The 20,988-nt window shown below is 45.9% G+C and overlaps 1 protein-coding gene across 1 annotated transcript in view; it reads left to right on the plus strand.

Annotated features, from left to right (window-relative positions):
- The first annotated feature begins 5,126 nt into the window (after nt 1–5,126).
- LOC140740070 (adhesion G protein-coupled receptor E3-like) overlaps nt 5,127–20,988 on the plus strand; it is a 161,218-nt gene continuing 145,356 nt past the window's right edge. Inside the window, exon 1 of the mRNA XM_073068936.1 lies at nt 5,127–5,183. Coding sequence (XP_072925037.1) covers nt 5,159–5,183 — 25 coding nt within the window. The 5' untranslated portion in view covers nt 5,127–5,158. The remainder of the gene's footprint in view (nt 5,184–20,988) is intronic.

Here is a 20,988-nt window from a genome sequence, read left to right on the forward strand (position 1 = left end):
GAGAAAGGGAAATGCAATGTTAGCATTAATTTCAAGAGGACTAGAATATAAAAGTAAGAATGAAATTTCAAGACTTTATAAAGCACTGGAGATGCCTCACTTGGAGTATTGTGAGCAGTTTTGTGTCCCTTATCTAGGAAAGGATGTGCTGAAACTGGAGAGGCTTCAAAGGATGCTCACAAAAATACTTCCAGGATTAAACAACATCATATGAAGAGTGTTAGATAGCTCTGGGCCTGTATTCACTAGAATTCAGAACTATGAGGGGTGACATCATCGGAACCTATCAAATGGTGATAGGTCTTGATAGAGTAAATATGGAGAGATTGTTTCCTGTGGTGGGAGAGCCTAAGACCAGAAGACACAGCCTTAGTATAGAGGGGTGCCCTTTGGAATGAAGAAGAGGAGGAATTTCTTTAGTCAGGGGGCTAATGATGGGTATAGATAGAGTGAATGCAAGCAGGCTTTTTCCACTGAGGCTAGGGGAGGAAAAAAACCAGAGGACATGGGTTAAGGGTGAAGGGGGAAAAGATTAAAGGGAACATTAGGAGGGGCTTCTTCACACAGAGAGTGGTGGGAGTGTTGAATGAGCTGCCAGATGAAGTGGCAAATGCGAGCTCACTTTTAACATTTAAGAAAAACTTGGACAGGTACATGGATGAGAGGTGTATGGAGGGATATGGTCCAGGTGCAGGTCAGTGGGACTAGGCAGAAAAACAGTTTGGCACAGCCAAGAAGGGCCAAAAGGCCTGTTTCTGTGCTGTAATGTTCTATGGTTCTATGGTGGTGAATATGTGGAATTCTTTGCCACAGGCAGCTGTGGAGACCAGGTCTATATGTATACTTAAGGCAGGGGATGATAGATTCTTGATTGGTCATGTATTTTAGTCTTAAGGTTTTAATGACCTTTCTGCTCAGCAACACTGTTGCTAACTTCTTGTAGCTAACAGTGTACTGTCACCTTGCATTTGCCCTACCAAATTGCAACACCTCACATTTATCTGGGTTAAACTCAATCTGCCATTTCTCAGTTCATATCTGCAAATTACTTATATTGTGCTTTGCCAGTTTTCTACACTACACACCACTCCAGCAATCATGGTATCATCTGCAATCATATTAACCCATCCATCTACATTTTCATCCAGGTCATTTATGTACATCACAAACAGCAGAGATCCCAGCATAGATCCCTGTGGAACACCACAAATTACAGACCTCCAGTTTAAGTAAGTCCCTTCAACCACCACCCTCTGACTTCTATCCACAATCCAGTTCTGAATTCAAACAATCAATTCACCCCAGACCCCATGCATCTTAATCTTCTGGATTAGCCTCCCATGAAGGACTTTGTCAAACACTTCACTAAAATCCATGTAGGCAACATCCACTGCCCTACCCTCATCAATCTCTCTTATCATGTTGTCAAAAATCCCAATCAAGTTGGTAAGACACAACCTGCCTTCCACAACGCAATATTGGTTCTCCCTAATTAGGCCATGCATTTCCAAATGCTCATATATCTCATCCCAAAGAATTTTTTTCCAGCAATTTCCCTATTTATGCTGGTCTTTAAATACCAGGATTCCTCCTTGCTCCCTTCTTAAATAGAGGTTCAATGTTAGGCACTCACCAGTCCTCCAGGACCTTGCCTGTGGCTAAAGAGGACACAAAGATACTGGTCAAGGGCCCAGTAATCTCGTCTCTTGCCTCCTTCAATAACCTGGGGTAAATCCCATCAGGCCCGAGGTACTTATGTACCCTAATACTCATTTAGGAGGCTTAACACTTCCTCCGGCTTGACCACCAAAACATTCTAATGTATTTATATACTCAACACTGATCTCTTGGTCCTTCATATCCTTTTCTTTGGTAAATACTGAAACAAAGTACTCACTAAGTATCTCACTCACATTCTTTGCATCCAAGCAAATTTCCCCTCCTTTATCCTTGGGTAGTCCCACCCTCTCCCTAGTTATCCTCTTGCTCTTGATGCATGTATAGAATGTCTTAGGATTCACCTTAATCCTATTTGCCAAGGACTGTTCATGGTCCCTCCTGGCTTTCCGAATTCCCTTCTTTAGTTCTTTTCTTGCTTCTTTATACTCCTCATGTGCTTTGTTCGATCCTGATTTCCAAAGCTTCACATGCTTTTACGTTTTCGTTTTGACTAAATTCACCACCTCTCTGGACATCTAAGATTCTCTTATCTTTCTGTCCCTGCCATTCCTTCTAACAGGAACATACCTTTTTGTACTCTGTGTAATTGTCCTTTAAACACCTTCTACATGTCTGATGTGGACTTAACCGAGAAATTGATGCTTCCTAGTTTCTGCCTAATGTCCTCATAATTTGGCCTACTCTAATTTAAAACTCTCCCACAAGGACCATACCAATCCTTATCTATACCTATTCTGAAAGATAAGAAGTTGTGGTCACTGTTCCTCAACTGCCCTGCCACTGAAAGGTCAGTCACCTGGCCAGGCTCATTACCAGGTCCAGCATGGCCCCTTCTTTCGTTGGACTGTCCACATATTAATTTAAGAAGCTTCCTGGATATACTTAATAAATTCTGCATCATCTAAACCCCTTACACTAAGAAAGTTCAAGTTTATATTAGAGAAACTGAAATCCCCCATGACAATCCCTTATTATTTTTACACATTTCCTTAATCTGTTCCTCAATGTCCCAGTGGCTATTAGGGGGACTGTAGGTCAATCCCATCAATGCACCCTTTCTGTTCCTGAGTTCTATGCAAATGGACTCAGTGACTGACCCCTCCATTAAGTCTCCCCTGAATGCAGCTGTGATATTGTCCCTGATTAGGGGTCTTGGTGAGTTGCTGCAGTGCATCCTGTAGATGAGATAGACTGCTGCTACTCTGCATTAGTGATGGAGTGAGTGAACAGTTGTGGATGGGGAGCCTGTCGAGTGATCAGTTGTGTCCTGTGTGGTGTCAATCAAGCTCCTTGTGTTATTGAAGCTGCACTCACCCAGGCAAGTAGAGACCATTCTTTCCTACTCTGACACAAGCCTTGTAGTCGTGGGAAGACTTGTAGCCTTGTAGATATATTTGGGGGTATAGGAGGTGAGTTACACATCACAGGATTCCCAGCCTCTGATCTGCTCTAGAAGTCACATTGTGTAGACAGTCACTCCACTTCTGGCACCCCTTCTCCTTGTGATTTTTATAAATGACCTGGATGAGGAAGTGGAGGGGTGGGTTAGTAAATTTGCTGATGACATGAAGGTTGGAGGTGTTGTGGATGCTGTGGAGGGCTGTCAGAGGTTACAGCAGGACATTGCTAAGATGCAAAAATGGGCTGAGAAGTGGCAGATGGAGTTTAACCCAGATAAGTGTGAAGTGGTTCATTTTTGTAGGTCAAATATGATGGCAGAATATAGTAATAATGGTAAGACTCTTGGCAGTGTGGAGGATCAGAGGGATCTTGGCATCCGAGTCCATAGAACAAAGCTGCTGAGCCAGTTGACTCTATGGTTAAGAAGGCATATGGTGCATTGGCCTTCATCAATCGTGGGATTGAGTTTAGGAGTCGAGAGGTAATGTTGCAGCTAAATAGGACCCTGGTCAGACTCCACTTGGACTACTGTGCTCAATTCTGATCCCCTCACTATAGGAAAGATGTGGAAACCATAGAAAGGGTGCAAAGAAGATTTACAACGATGTAGCCTGAATTGGGGAGCATGCTTTGAGAATAGGTTGAGAGAACTCAGCCTTTTTCCCTTGGGGCGACGGAGGATGAGAGGCATTGATCGTGTGGATAGTCAGAGGCTTTTTCCCAGGGCTAAAATGGCTAGCAGGAGAGGGCACAGTTTCAAGGTGCTTGGAAGTAGGTACAAAGGAGATGCCAGGGGTAAGTTTTTTTATGCAGAGTGGTGAATGCATGGAAAGGGCTGCCGGCAACGGTGGTGGAGGCAGATACCATAGGGTCTTTTAAGAGACTCCTGGACAGGTATGGTGCTCAAAAAAATATGGGTAACCCTAGGTAATTTCTCTGCTAAGGACATGTTCAGCACAGCTTTGTGGGCCGAAGGGCCTGGATTGTGCTGTAGTTTTTCTATGTTTCTATTTCCATTTCTGATCAATGGGAACCTTGTTCAAGACAGTACAGTACTCCCTCAGTAGTGTACTGGGAGTACCCAGCTCATCTTGAACTGTGCACAAGGTTAACCAGAATACGGGGAAGATTTTTTCCACAGAAAATATCTCTGTCAATCATTGATTTGCATAAATACTGGAAGAACTCAGCAGGTCAAGCTATGGAAATCAATAAACAGTAGATATTTTAGCTCAATATGTCAACTGGTTATTCATTTCCATAGATGCTGCCCAACCTGTTGAGTTCCACTAGTATTTTGTGTGTATTGCTCTGGATTTCCAGCATGTGCAGAATCTCCTGTGCTGGTTTATATTGCAATTTTAATGTCAAACATCTTGCTCATGTCCCATCAGTTATTAAACAATTTGCTTCGCCTGAGTAGGTGTTTATAAATCCTTTGCGAGGGATTACTTTAACCTAACTCATGAAAAGGGTCAACAGTGTTTGAGGATAGAAACTATACTGAATGCAAGTACACCGTCGTACCCTGCCTGTCAGTCTTTGAGGAGAGGGTTTCGTTGAAGGTTCTCTGTAATAGTGGATGTCCTGTACTTGGGTAACTAACAAGTTCAGTTTCCCTCCAGAGCTGAAAGATGAGATCCATTAGTCAGCAGCTGAATGCAAAATTGTTTAAAATTCTCATAATCCAATCACGATGTCATCAAAAACACAAACTCAATTACACATGAAAACATCACTTGTTAGTTTTATCAGACAAGTCAGTCGTTTAGAGCCAGTGCTCTGGGCACTGCAGTATATACACAGCTGGACCAACTGTAGACTCTTCATCCCCTTCTACAAACTGATCATTAATCCTTAATGTTGGCAGAGAGTATCCAGAATGATATCATATTGATTATTCATTACTTGACCACAAGCCATGATTCAAAGGATGATTTTAAAAATATCTTCAGGCTCTGTCCTTGTTACAAGTAGCTTCCTGGTTTTGTCATAGTTATAGCAAGAGGATGTGGTGAGATTCATTCACATTCAGTGCAGTTTTACAGCAGATTACTCTGAACATACTGCGCACAACATGGCATACGGGTGGTTCTTTCTGGGTAAGTACACTTAACTGATATTTATTTGACTACCAGTAAGATTTACTATAATCTACTGCCAATTTTGAAGAATAGAATTTTTTCCTATTTTCAACCTTTACTTTAATAAGGCAAGTTCCACTGAGCGTCTTAATTCTTTATTTGCTTCTTTTCTGTGTTAATATATATATGGTAATTACCACATCAAAGTTGATTCACTATTTCACACATTAACAACTGCTCTGATTTGAAAATATATTGAATTTCTTTCAGATAGATAAGCATTTAAAGAAACAGCAACTTGTTTGTAAATTGGACCAGCTGAGTTATTGCTCAGACAGCACATACATTTTGATATTCTAGATAGGGAGAAAGTTTCCAGTGGTAGAGGGTCAATAACTGGGCTACACAAGTTCAGGATAGTTGACAACAGAACTTGGGTGCAGTGGCAGAGACTTCCTTTGGTTGAATACAGCAACTTGTTAAGATCTGGAATTCAATAACTGAAATTCATTGCTGATACAAAGGGGACATTTAATAGACTCATAGATAAGCATAAGCATGTACGAAAATAGTTTGTGTAGGAGGGAAGGGTTAAATTGATTGTGGAGTAGGATTATGTAGCGCAGCGTTATGGGATGAAGGGCTGTACTGTGTTGTACTATGTTCTACATTCTACGTTCTATATTCTATGTTGAAAAAATGGTGGAAATGGATTCCAGAAGGATATTAATACAAGGAAAAAACAAGAGCTGAAGAGAAAGAAAAGGGAAGGAGTTAATTGAACAGCTTTTTCAGAATGGGGCTGCTTCTATATCAGAAGGTTCTGTGGTAAATATTTTACAGGCGTTATGCTCCATTTCAGTACATCCACTGATATTCAGAAGGGCACTTCAGAGTAGCTACCGACATAGATTACATGTGGTGACTTACAGCTTACTGAGACAACTAGCTACCAAAAACTAAACTTTTGGGCAATAATCTCACATAAGGTTTGCAGATACAAACTACACATCAGTAAGTGATATGGGTTCTGGTGATCTTAAACTGACAAGAATAATGACTGCAGGGATTTCCTGTGAAGGCTCTACAGCCCCAAGAAACCCAGGCAAGCTGAAGAGAGCTAGTACAAATACCTATGACAACTGTGAGCTGACAGATAGATCAATGAATCCATACATCCACACAAATAACATCAAATTACTAGATATCCAAAATCCAATATCCACTCTATCTCAGTCAGGTGAGCACAAACCTGAAACAATTGGATCACTCCAATTGGTTTAATGGCCTCCCTGTCACTATCTCAGTGCTAGGAAAGACTCTATCAGATGAAATGCCTGTCCGTTATCTGGGATCATGGAGTAGTCAATGGGAAGGACTTCTCAGCTGTGAGCTCTCATTAAGTGGGAGCCTCACAAGGACTTACATACAAGATGGTGGGTCTTCTCAGGCAGTGGTTCACTCATGACTCACACAAACATGATCCATGGGTACAGATCAACATTGTTATGGACCAGTCCAGCTCCAGCTTTGGAGAAGGCTGACAACATTCTACACAAGGCATTCCATTGGTCTGATGTATCCAATGACACTCACATCTCATGAATGAGTAACCTAAAGCTCTATTTCTGTGAGTGCAGTCTCATCCCAGCATGTTAGTACCTTCACAAGGGAAAGAGAGGAGGAAGAAGAGACAAAGAATTGTTGGAACTGTAATGATCAACATGCCATGACTGTGTGGCATGTTGTTCCCTCTCACTCTGAACTTGCTGGTTTCTCAGTATTTCTTATAGAAAAACACCACTTACTGTCTACAACAGGAACCGCAGGCTGAGCTGGTCTCTGAATCCGACAGAAACAACGACATGTGCCATCAAATAGAACAAGCTTCTGCCAAACTTTAACCAAAGCTCCATTGTAGAATTGACTTTGACCATAGAGCTCTCTGAAACATTCACCCACAACAGATAATTCCCCATATTTCTTTCCATCCAGGTCAATGGGCAAATGAGCCTACAAAGGCTAGTTTCCAACAATCATTTGGTCAAGTTCTGTCCTGTTTTCACGGTCCTAGATTTTGGTTGTCATATCAATAATGCAGGGAGAGGGGTCAGTGCTGGTGTGGTTGCTTAGCTGCATTAGTTAATCATTCTGAGACACAGTTGTTGCGGTGGGTAGTGCAGATAACTCACTGCCTCATTATTCCAGAATACATGCTGCCCTGAGGTCCTGGGTGCAATTTCCACATTTTTCACTTTCCTACTGCATTCCCAATGATGTGCTGATTTCCAGGTGAATTTGCCAGTGTACGAGGAGTGATTGATAAGTTCATGGCCTAAGGTAGAAGGAATCAAGTTCAGAAAACCTAGCACATTTATTTTTCAACATAGTCCCCTCCTACATGTACACACTTAGTCCAGCAGTAGTGGAGCATATGGATCCCTTCTTTGTAAAAGTGGTCCACAGCAGGGGAGATTGAAAAGTTTGTGGCCTATGATAGAATGAGATGAGTTATTAACGTAAACTTTCTGCATAATCACTCAAACACAAGGAAATCTGCAGATGCTGGAAATTCAAGCAATACACACAAAATGCTGTTGGAATGCAGCAGGCAAGGCAGCATTTTGTGTGTTTTGCATTATCACTCGAAGAGCTGAACTGCACATGCATGTAACAAGAGCGTCTTGGACCTCCAGGAGGTCCACAGCAGGGGTGATTGATAAGTTCATGGCCTAAGGTAGAAGGAGAACCGTTATACAGCTACAGTTACATGCACGTGCACTTCAACTCTGAATGAAAATGCAGAAAGTTTGAAGTTAATAACTCATCTCCTTCTACCTTAGGCCATTAACTTATCAATCACCCCATGCTGTGGACCACTTCTGGAAGTCTAAGACAGCGACGTCTACAAAGAAGGGATCCGTGTGCTCCATGACCGCTGGACTAAGTGTGTAAATGTAGGAAAAATAAATGTGCTAGGTTTTCTAAAATTGACTTCTTCTACCTTAGGCCATGAACTTATCAATCACCCCTCGTAATTTACCCAGTTGTAGATGGTGCTGGAAGAATCGGAGTAATGGACATGTAAGAAAGAAAGTCACAGGGATAAGAGAGAGGATGGGATTGATACAACTACTCTGAGAGGTAACATATACTCAATGGGTCAAATGGCCTTCTATGCCATTAGAAAACTAACTCTTTATCACACTAACTAACAAAGGCAAACATGACACATAACTTGTTTGCTAGCATAACAAGATAAAAGACTAGTCTTATGTCACATGTGCATTCAAATATTTGCATCAACAGCAATACAGTCTGTAAAGTGTTGGGGCAAAACGGCCATGGAGAGAATGTACAAACATCTTACAGACAGTGGTGGGAATTGAATCCCAGTCACTAGCTAGACTTTGAGCTGACCCTGACTGTCTACTCACTACCCTGAGCACTGCACTTTTCCTCATTTGTTGTTCCCAATCACTATATTGGTCTTGTCCTTTAGTGTTAATCCTATCTTCAACATGTGGTACTCCCAAAATGTGGCATTTATTTACTCCCTGAACCACATATTTATTTTTTCACATGCACTTTAAGACCATCTCTCCTCACTGTTGGCTCCCCTCTCTGTGTCCTTGTAAAGCAGACAGTAATAAAGCCACTAAGTGCTTCTCTTTTGTCATTAGAGATTTGTACAATTACCATTGAATGTACATGTCATCGATAGGAAAAGCAAATTCTTTTGTAAACATCCCTGAATCTTTATGGATAAAACATTATCAGCAGCTAAAACTTGATGGCCTCATATCTCCATTCACCTGGGTAAAATCCTGACCTTGGGGGTGTTTGCACATTCTCCCCATGACAACATAGATTTCCCCTAGGATTCTCCAGTTTTTGTCTACATTTCAATGTAATTTACCCCTGGTGTATAGGTGGAAGGTAGAATCTTGGGGCTTTTACAGTGGCATGCAAAAGTCAAAATTTCTGTTACTGTGAATAGCTAAGCGAGTAACGCATATAAGCGAGTCTTCTTTAATCCTTTCTGCTCCTTATGGAGCATAGGGCCTCAACGAAAGTCCTCCACTTCCTGCGATCTCTAGCAGATGTTTTTGCAGTCTCCCAAGTTTGGCCGGCGGCTTTCAGCTCATCCAAAAGCCTACGTCTCCAGGTTTGCTTTGGGCAACCTCTTCTTCTCTTCCCTTGTGGATTCCATTCGAGTGATTGTCGAGTGACATTCGACTGGCTCTTCCTCAAGGTGTGGCCAACCCATCTCCACTTCCTCCTCCTTATCTGGAATACAATGGGCTCTTGGTTTGCTCTCTTCCATAGGTCTAGGTTTGACACTCTGTCGTACCACTTGAGGCGGAGGATCCGCCGGAGGCATTTGTTGAGAAAGGTCTGGATCTTGTTGCAGCTGGTGTTAGTGATTCTCCATGTTTCGGATTCATGTAGCAGGATGGCTTTCACATTGGAGCTGAATATACGGAGCTTGGTTTTGACAGAGATGGCCGTAGATCTCCGAACGGGTCGCAGGGTTGTGAAGGCATGTTGGGCTTTTCCGATCCTTGCTCTGATGTCCTCATCTGTACCTCCTGATTTACTGATTTTGCTTCCGAGGTAGGTGAATTTGTCTACATCTTCAACTATTTGTCCTTCAATCCGTAATGGCTCCTCTTGTTTGTTATTAATGCGTAGAACTTTGGTCTTCTCCTGACTGATCTTAAGGCCTACTCACTGTGAGGTCTCACCCAAGGAATCTACTTTCTTCTGCATATCTTGAAGCCGGTGTGAGAGAAGAGCGAGATCATCTGCAAATGCCAGGTCTTCCAATTTCCCTGTTAACGTCCACTGGATGCCTCTCTCTGAGCCAGCATAGGCTGTTCTTGTAGCCCAGTCGAGTACCACAAGAAAAAGTAGACGCAACAGCAGGCATCCCTGTCTGACTCCAGTAGTGACCAGGAACTCTTCGGACAGTCTCCCATCGTGGATGACCCTGCATGAGAATCCATCATAAAGCTGTTTGATGATATTCACCATCTCTTCTGGTTCACCGTAGTGTCGTAAGATGCTCCACATTGACTTTCTGTCCAGGCTGTCAAATGCCTTCTCAAAATCAATAAAACACACATATAGTGGAGTTTGCCATTCTATTGTCTGCTCCACAATGACTCTAAGTGTAGCTATCTGGTCAATGCATGATCTCTGTTTCCTGAACCCTGCCTGCTCATCTCTAAGTCTCTGGTCAATGGCGTCTTTCATCCGCTCCAAGATGACCCTGGTGAGAACTTTGCTAGGAATGGACAACAAGGTGATCCCCCTCCACTTGCCACACAGTGAAAGATCTCCAGATTTTGGCAGCTTCACAAGGAGGCCCTTCTTCCAATCTGATGGGATCTCTCCTGTTCTCCATATCAAATTCAGCAGTATATGCAAATGGTCCACCATAACCTCTCCACCTTCTTTCAATGCTTCTGCAGGAATGTTGTCTTCTCCAGCAGCCTTGCCGTTCTTCAGGCTTTTCAGGGCTTTTCGAATTTCTTGCTTGGTGATTTCACCTATATTGATGTTGAGTGTGTCTCCAGGCTCCAGGTCAGATGGGTTCTGTGGTGGTGGTCTATTCAATACTTCCTGGAAGTGTTCCTTCCATCTCGCCAGCTGATCTTCAACCGAAGTGAGCAGATGGCCTGTCTTGTCTCTAACAGGTCTGTTGAAATTGCTTTTCTTCCCTCTCAAAAGTTTAATTGTCATGTAGAGTGCCTTGAGGTCCCCTTTACTGGCTGCTGTTTCTGCTTGCTCTGCTATTTCATTGAAAGGACCTCTAGTCCTTTCTGAGCTGTTTCTTCACCTCCTTGGCCATCACACTGTACCTGTTGGCGGTGATTTGTTTCTGTTGCCGGGGTCTGGCCTGATTCAACTCCTGTTTGAGCTTTTTCCTCTCCTCCACCTTCTGCCATGTCTTGTCCCTGATCCAAGGTTTACTGTTGACTGGTGGTCTTCCCAGTACTTCTTCGCAGGCTCCTACAGTGGCCTGCTTGAAGGTAATCCGGGCGTGTTCTGCTGTTCTCTCATCTTGTTCCTCTACTTGAAGAGCCCCAAAGCAGTTTTGCAAGGCAATGTGGAAATCTTTCTTGTTCTCTTCTGTCTGTTGTTTTCTAACATCAAACTTTATTCGCGTGTTCTGTTGCTTCTTCTTGGCTGATAGCTTCACATTCAGCTTTGCAACAACCAAATGGTGGTCAGATCCAATATCTGCTCCTCTTTTGGCTCTCATATCTTGCAATGAACTTCTCCAGCGCTGGCGGACTATGACGTGATCAGTCTGGTTCTCTGTTTGATGGTCAGGCGAGACCCAGGTTATCTTGTGGCAGCGTCGGTGGGGAAAGAGGGTACCTCCAATGGTCAGTTCATTGAAGGCACAGAAGTCGGTAAGGAGTTCTCCATTTTCATTCATATTCCCCAAACCATTCTGGCCCATCTCTCTCTCCCTGCCAGTGTTATCGCTGCCTACTTTGGCATTCAGATCTCCCATGACGATCAACATATCTTGTTTAGATACCTTTCCAACTACTGCTTGAAGCTGGGTGTAGAAGAGATCTTTTTCTTCTTCCTCTGCGTTGTTAGTTGGGGCGTAGCACAGGATAATGGATACCTTCTGGAATCTGGACTCGAACCTGGCTGTGACGATACGGTCAGACACTGGTTCCCATTCTATCAAACTTCTGGCTGCTTCTTTGGACAACATCAGGGCCACACCAGCCTCATGCGGGTCTTCCTCTTTTTCCTTGCCAGAATAGAGCAGAGTTTCTCCCGTCTGCAGTTTGGTCTCACCAAAAGTATTCCACCTTGCTTTGCACATGCCCAGGAGTGTGAGGTGGTATCGGTCCATTTCCTTCACTGCCTGTGCGCACCTACCTGTCTCCCAAAGCGATCTCACACTCCATGTTCCGATTAGGATAGATTTCTTCTGTGAGAGCAGCTTTGGAGCCTCCATTATGGTTTTCCTCAGGTGAAGGAGGCTTGTCAGCCCTGCAGCTTCCTGACGGGTTTGGTTGCAGCGCGTCATCAGCCTCCTGAATGGGGCCCTGCTTTTCCCGAGATCTGGGTTAGTAGTTGACAATCTGTTGACGGTTTCTGTAAAGATGACCAGATTTCCAAAAGGCATAAAGTTAAAGATGACACATTTCTTTAATATTTAAGCAAGATTACTTTTTTATTTCCATCTTCTACAGTTTCAAAATAACAAAAAAGGAAAAGGGCCTGAAGCAGAAGTTTGGGCTTCCTGCGTGGGATGCATGCATACTTAGTAACACCCTCTTTGGCAAGTATCACAGCTTGTAAACATTTTCTGTAGCTAGCTAAGAGTCTTTCAGTTCTTCCTTGCAAAAGGCTTCTACTTCTGTTAGATTCTTGGGCCGTCTTGCTCTTTTGAGGCCTATTCACAGATTTTCGGTGATGTTTAGGTCAGGAGATTGTGAGAGCCATGGCAAAACCTTCAGCTTGCACCTCTTGAGGTAGTCCATTGTGGATTTTGAGGTGTGTTTAGGATCATTAACTTGTTGAGAAGCCATTCTCTTTTCATCTTCAGTTTTTTTTTACAGACGGTGTGATGTTTGCTTTCAGAATTTGCTGGTATTTAATTGAATTCATTCTTCCTTCTACCAGTGAAATTTTCTCCATGTCACTGGCTGCAACACAAGCCCAAAGCATGATCGATCCATCCCCATGCTTAACAGTTGGAGAGGTGTTCTTTTCATGAAATTCTGCACCCTTTTTACTCCAAACATACCTTTGCTCGTTGCGGCCAAAAAGTTCTATTTTAACTGTGTGGTGAACTACATATACCTGTCTGGACACGCCCCCCCCCCCCCCCACCCGCTGACTGCTCCTGTGGCTCCTCCCACAGACCCCGGTATAAAGGCGATTGGAGACACTGCTCCTTCCTCAGTCTCCAGGATGTTGTGTGGTGGTCACTTGCTGCTTGTTCTTTCTTCCAGCCAATAAAAGCCTATATCTCGCCTCATGTCTCCGAGAGTTATTGATGGTGCATCAATTTTATTGGCTGGAAGTTTTAAAACATGGAGAGTATTTTACGTCCGGAAAAATTAGACTTGGACCCTCAAGCTCCAGAAGCAGCTCTTGCCTTTGAACTCTGGCTTGCATGCTTCCAATCATACTTGGAAGTGATTCCTGTGACTGAGCATGCCACAATGCACAAAATCCTCCTTTCCAGGGTCAGCCCGAAAGTATTCTCCCTTATCAGGAAACTGCCGACCTACCAAGGGGCACTGGACGCCCTCAAAAGACAGAACCTGTGGCCGGTGAACACCGTCTACGCAAGACATCGCTTAGTGACGCGGCGGCAGCGGACCGGCGAGTTGAGCGGGGAGTTTTTCTGAGCCCTACAGACACTCGTGTGGGCCTGTGACTGCAAGGGATTGACGGCGGAACAGCATGCGGAGCTCCTGGTACGAGACGCCTTCGTTACAGGGATCAGGTCAGTGTACGTGCGCCAGCGGCTGCTGGAAAACGCCGATCTTACCTTATGCTCGGCGATCGAGCTGGCCGACACGCTGGAGGCTGCTCTGCACAACGCTGATGCTGTCCAGCCGCGCGATCTCCCTCCGGTCCCATGGACGCTGCAGACCCCGCCACCCACGAGCGAATCGACCTATGCTGCTGCCAGTTGCGAGTCCACGAGCTCCCTGAAACCAACCACAGCTGCTGCCAGTCGCAAGTCCGCGCAGTGTTACTTCTGCGGACTCGAAAAGCACCCCCGAAAACGCTGCCCAGCCTGAGAAGCTACCTGCTCCAGCTGCGGAAAGAAGGGCCATTTCACCAAGGTCTGTAAGTCTGAACCACGAACAGGGTCGGGCAGCGCCACGTGTGAGGCATGGGGGCCTCCATCTTACCTGCCCGCCTTGTGCGAGACATGGGGGTGGCCATCTTGGTCGCCGCCATTTTGCCTGCCTGCCTCTTGCGAGACATGGGGGCGGCCATCTTTGTCGGTACCACCTCGCCCCACCCATGACCCACGGGTGCTTACCGGGCACCAAGACGGCGATTCAACTCTGGCCTCCGTAACCCTCGACCAAAGCGTCCCACACCAGCTTGCAATGTCAATGATGGACATCCTGGTGGAGGGGCACAGGACTAGCTGTCTGTTTGACACGGGCAGCACTGAGAGTTTTATTCACCCGGACACGGTGCAACGCTGTGGACTCGTGACACGGCCGGTAAGCCAGAGGGTCACCATGGCTTCTGGGTCGCATTCCACAGACATCCGGGGGGGTTGTGTAGCGACATTGGTGGTGCAGGGCACAGAATATTGGGACTTTGCACTACTGGTCATGCCTCAACTGTGCGCGCCTGTGCTATTGGGGCTGGACTTCCAGAGCCACCTCGAAAGTGTGACTTTGGCATATGACGGGCCCCTCCCACCACTCACTGTCAGGAATCCTCAGTTTTGTGAGACTTCATCATATACCCCACTACTGACCACACACACACACCGACCCGCACATCCCACCCAGCACCATGCCGACAGCTGCGCTACTGACACCACTTGCAGCCTCTCCACCCTCAAGATCCCTCCCCCACCGCTGTTCGCCAACCTGACCCCCGACTGTAAACCTGTGGCAACTAAAAGCAGGAGGTACAGTGCGGGGGATAGGGCCTTCATTCAGTCAGAGGTGCAGCGGCTGCTCAGGGAGGGGATCATTGAGCCAAGCACAAGTCCTTGGAGGGCCCAGGTAGTTGTTGTTCGGACCGGGCATAAAAATAGGATGGTCGTGGACTATAGCCAGACCATCAATAGGTTCACGCAGCTTGACACGTACCCCCTACCCCGCATCGCGGATATGGTCAACCAGATAGCTCAGTACAAGGTGTACTCGACCATAGATCTGAAATCTGCTTACCACCAGCTCCCCATCCGCCCAGAGGACTGCCCCTAAACCGCCTTCGAGGCAGGCGGCAGGCTCTATCACTTCCTGCATGTCCCCTTCGGAGTCACGAATGGTGTCTCTGTCTTCCAGAGGGAAATGGACCGGATGGTGGACCAGTGCCAACTGAAGGCCACATTTCCCTATCTGGATAACATCACCATCTATGGTCACGACTGGCCGGATCACAACACCAACCTCCAATGATTTTTCCAAGTGGCCAAAGCCCTGAACCTTACTTATAACAGGGACAAGTGTGTGTTCAGAACCACCCGACTCGCTATCCTTGGGTATGTCGTGGAGAATGGGGTCATTGGCCCTGATCCAGACTGTATGTGCCCCCTGTTAGAACTCCCTCTTCCCACCACCCTCAGAGCCCTCAGACGGTGCCTGGGCTTCTCTTCCTATTACGCCTGTAACGTTCTCGCTCGGATGTAACGGAACGCCGAAATAAACGTCGAGTTAAACCGTAGTCAATGAAAACAAGGTCGCAGTAAGATTAACCATTTACTGTTCACTCTTCACATGGTGAAAACTGTTGATAAAACAATCCAAGATTGGTACAGTGTTTGTTTCCTTCTAAATATCACATTTACATTGTGAATACTTGCAAAGGTAAAACTACAATAACTACATTACATTAAAGTGCAGCATACAGTCAGAATCTACCTGCTCCATTGACTGCTTTAAATACACTTCAACACAAACTATCTTGACTCTTTAACTAACGAAAACATAAACCTTATTGACCGTTGTTACTTTTAACAGAATCAGCGTTAACATTTTAATTCAACATATCGATTATCTCATGACTTACAGCATTGCTTTCACTGTGTCTCTGGTGCGCAGAGAGAAAACTGCTCACGCTGTGGTGCCACATGTGAGCGCCCCCCACCCTTACGTTTATCCCAAACCGGTATTTTCCCACAAGACGCGGCGAAATCAGATGTGACGTCATCGCAGCCACGATATATTACAGACAAATGAATTTACTTAAACAATCCTAACTTTAACTAAAAAATGCTAACAAACGAATTACTAAGCGAAAATATTATAAACTAAATAACTGCCATAAAGACAGCACAACGCCCAATGGGTCCCCCATTACGCAGATAAGTCCCACCCCCTGATCAAGTCCAGCTCTTTTTCCCTCTCTGCCGAGGCCCGCGCGGCCTTCAGCCGCATTAAAGGGGACATTGCCAAAGCAACGATGCATGCGGTGGACGAGACCATTCCCTTCCAAGTAGAGAGTGACGCCTCTGACTTCGCGCTGGCTGCTACCCTCAATCAGGCAGGCAAGCCAGTAGCATTCTTCTCTCGTACCCTTCAAGGCCCTGAAATTCGGCACTCCGCGGAGTGGAAGAAAGAAGCCCAGGCCATAGTGGAAGCTATTAGGCACTGGAGGCACTATCTTGCCGGCAAAAGGTTCACCTTGCTGACCAACCAACGCTCAGCTGCATTCATGTTCAACAACCAACAGCGGGGCAAAATCAAAAATGATAAAATTTTGCGGTGGAGAATAGAACTCTCCACCTACAATTATGATATCCTGTACCGGCCTGGAAGGCTCAATGAGCCCCCTGATGCCCTGTCCCAGGGAGCGTGTGCCAGCGCGCAGCTCGACCAGCTATACGCCCTCCATGCAGGTCTTTGCCACCCGGGGGTCACCCGATTTTACCATTTCGTGAAAGCCCGGAACTTGCCGTACTCCCTTGAGGAAATCAGGACAATGACCAGGGGCTGCCAAGTCTGCGCTGAGTGCAAACTGCACTTCTACCATCCTGAAAAGGCGCAACTTATCAAGGCCACCCGCCCCTTTGAGCGACTGAGTGTTGACTTTAAGGGCCCCCTTCCCTCCACCGACCGCAATGTCTACTTTCTCAACATTATCGACGAGTACTCGCGGTTCCCCTTTGCCATCCCCTGCCCCGACACCACTGCCACGTCCGTCATAAAGGCCCTGCACCAGCTCTTCACTCTGTTCGGATATCCCTGCTATATCCACAGTGATAGAGGGTCCTCCTTTATGAGTGACTAGCTGCGCCAGTACCTGCTGGCTAGGGGCATTGCTACTAGTAGGACCACGAGCTATAATCCCCGGGGAAATGGACAGGTGGAGAGGGAGAATGCCACAGTGTGGAAGGCCACACTTTTAGCCCTTAAGTCAAAGGGGTTGCCGGTCTCTCGATGGCAGGAGGTCCTCCCCGAGGCACTACACTCTATCCGCTCTCTGTTATGTAGGTCCACCAATGCCACCCCTCATGAGCGCCTCTTTTCTTTTCCCAGGAAGTCTGCCACTGGGACCACCCTACCAGCTTGGCTGACATCCCCAGGGCCAGTGCTGCTCCAGAAACATGCGTGGAGCAATAAATACTCCCCGCTGGTCGAGAGAGTTCACCTACTTTATGCGAACCCCCAGTATGCCTACATGGTCTGATGGGCGGGAGGACACGGTCTCCGTCCGCGACCTGGCTCCTGCAGGAACAGCAGACCACTACCCCAAACACTCCATGGTAACTATGAACCCTGTACCCGAGGTGACACCGTGCACACCAAGCCCTCCACAGACTCCTCACGACACTCCCATACCGGGCGGCTCGCACACGCATATACCAGGCGCCTCGCACACGCATGAGGGATCACTGACGCCTAGTGGGCTGACACCTCCAGTTAGGCCGGAACCAGCACAACCACCGTCTCCGGTGCAATCACCACTGGCACCTGTGCAATCACAGCTGGTGCTACGTAGATCGCATCGACAGATTCGACCACCTGATAGACTTAACCTGTAAATATACTTGTAAGAAACTTCGCCCCATGGGGACTCTCTTTTAAAACAAAGGGGGGGTGAATGTGGTGAACTACATGTACCTGTCTGGACACGCCCCCCCGCTGACTGCTCCTGTGGCTCCTCCCACAGACCCCGGTATAAAGGTGATTGGAGGCACAGCCCCTTCCTCAGTCTCCAGGATGTTGTGTGATGGTCACTTGCTGCTTGTTCTTTCTTCCAGCCAATAAAACCTATATCTCGCCTCACGTCTCCAAGAGTTATTGATGGTGCATCAAACTGCATCAGTCCACTGGACTTGTTTCCAAAATGCATCAGGCTTGTTTAGATGTTCCTTTGCAAACTTCTGATGCTGAATTTTGTGGTGAGGACACAGGAAAGGTTTTCTTCTGATGACTCTTCCATGAAGTTCATATTTGTGCAGGTGTCACTGCACAGTGGAACAGTGCACCACCACTCCAGAGTCTGCTAAATCTTCCTGAAGGTCTTTTGCAGTCAAACGGGGGTTTTGATTTGCCTTTCTAGCAATCCTATGAGCAGTTCTCTTGGAAAGTTTTCTTGGTCTTCCAGACCTCAACTTGACCTCCACCATTCCTGTTAACTGCCATTTCTTAATTACATTATGAACTGAGGAAACGGCTACCTGAAAACGCTTTGCTATCTTCTTAAAGCCTTCTCCTGCTTTGTGTGTACCATTTATTTTAATTTTCAGGGTGCTAGGCAGCTGCTTAGAGGAGCCCATGGCTGCTGATCGTTGGGACAAGGTTTGAGGAGTCAGGGTATTTATAAAGCTTTAAAATTTGCATCACTTGGCCTTTCCTAATGATGTCTGTGAATAAGCCACAGCCCTAACAAGCTAATTAAGGTCTGAGACCTTGATAAAAGTTATCTGAGAGCTCAAATCTCTTGAGGTGCCTACACTTTTGCATGGTGCTCCTTTCCTCTTTTTTCACTCTAAAATTGTACAAAACAAAAATAATACACTAATCTTGCGTAAAGTGTAGAAAAGAATGTTTCGTCTTTAATTTTATGACTTTTGGAGATCAGTTCACCTTCTACTCACTTAACTATTCACAGTAACAGAAATTTTGACCAGGGGTGCCCAAGCTTTTGCATGCCACTGTAATGTGTATGTGGGGGGCATAAAATGGGATTAATGTAGGATTGATATAAAGGTAGTTGATAGTCAGTGCTGTCTCAATGGACTGAAGGGCCTGTTTCTGCACTGTATGAGTATGTGACTTTAAACTCTATACAAACAGTGCCCAAGATTATGATGGTACCCAGGATCTGTGGAATGCTCTGCCACAAATTGCAGTGGAGGCCAAGTCCATGGGTATATTTAAGGCAGAAGTTGATCACTTCTTGATCAGTCATGAAATCAAATGATGGCAAGAAAGCAAATGTATGGGGCTGAGTGGGATCTGGGATCAGCCATGATAGGATGGCAGAGCAAACCCGATGGGCTGAATAGCCAAATTCTGCTCTTATGTCTTATGGTCTCAATGTCTACTTAGTTGTCAAAGTTAGAAAAAGAGAATGGCTATATTCACAATCAGAATCAGGTTTATTATCACAAAATATGATGTAAAATTTGTTGTCTGCAGCAGCAAAGACATAAAAATGTATGAATTACAAATTAGTAATGCAAAAGAAGTCAAATTCATGGACTATTCTGAAATCTGATGGCGGGGGAAAAATGTTGTAACTAAGTCATTAAGTATGAGTCTTCAGGCACCAGTCCCTCCTCCTCGATGGCAGTAATGAGGAGTCTGAAGTCTCAGATGATAAGGGTCCTTAATGCTGGAAACCACCTCTTGAAGATGTCCTCGGTGGTGGGGAGGGTTGTGCCCAGTTAGACCGCTCTTGTAAATAACTAACACACAGTTAAGAGATTAAGTAGGTTCCCATGATGCTGACTGGTATGATGGTACTAGAATTATCACAACCACCACAGAGCCTCTCCACCACCAAGACTTCTGCAGTGCCTCCTCAGGGCTACATGCAGAAACTGAGTATCTTATGGTCCCAGGCTAAACTACAGGGGATCTCAGAGCATCAGTGGGCCCCAGAGATGCAGCGTGCAAGCCCACCACTGTGTGGATACGCCCTGGTGCCCGTCAACCACTGTCCCAGCTATGGGTAAATAGCCCCACTGACTTGTGGTAAGTCTGTTGAGACAAGGCTAAGAGAGCACACACTGACAGAAAAGCAATGTGCTGGTGGCGCGCAATAGACAGGCCTTAACCAAGGACCAAGGACCCGGCAGCCTCCTGCAGCCAAGATGTGGGACTGGTTGTCCTGGGTTCACCCTTGCCACCAGGATTTACCTCATGGTGAAGATAGTGCTACTGAGGATGGCGCACCCCCTGTGGCACTTTAATATCTTCCTTGCGTGCGTCTCCACCTCTGAACACGGTGAATAATACCTAGACCTTACATATGGTTGAAGTCTGATGGTGATGGGACGCCTGGCAATGGGAACAGGTTCAAATGGACTGGAAGCTTCTAGTCAGAACCCTGCATGGCAGCGGCACAGGGTATTTGGTCGCTAGCAGCTGGGACAGAGTGGCAACTGTTTTCGGCAGACTCTTGTGCGACTGAGCAGCCCTACTTAGGGACCGCACTGCTCACCCCAATTGGGGAAGGGCCTAGAAAAGGTGACCTAAAAATTGCCCATTCAATCACTCACCTGGATAGGTTACCACGCCTATCGGGCTGATCCACTAATGCAGTCGAAATAAGAAACAATACAACTTAAAACTGGCAACGTGGAATGTAAAGACTCTCCTGGACTCGTATGGCATCTTTGACAAACCTCACCGGAGAACAGCCTTGATCGCTGCTGAGCTGAGGCACTACAACATCAACATTGCTGCCCTGAGTGAGACCAGCCTACTGGATGAAGACTTGTTAACAGAGGAAGGGATGGGTTACACCTTCTAGAAAGGTTTCCCCCCAGGTGGACATGAGAATGAGGCCAAGGAATGCTTTTATCAGACATTGGATGAAGTTCTTTGCCGGATCCCTAAGAATGATAAGATCCTTTTGCTTGGGGACTTCAACGTGAGGGTGAGACAGAACAACAAGATAT

This window comes from Hemitrygon akajei, chromosome 16, assembly GCF_048418815.1.
Source record: "Hemitrygon akajei chromosome 16, sHemAka1.3, whole genome shotgun sequence".
NCBI classification, from domain to species: Eukaryota; Metazoa; Chordata; class Chondrichthyes; order Myliobatiformes; family Dasyatidae; genus Hemitrygon; species Hemitrygon akajei.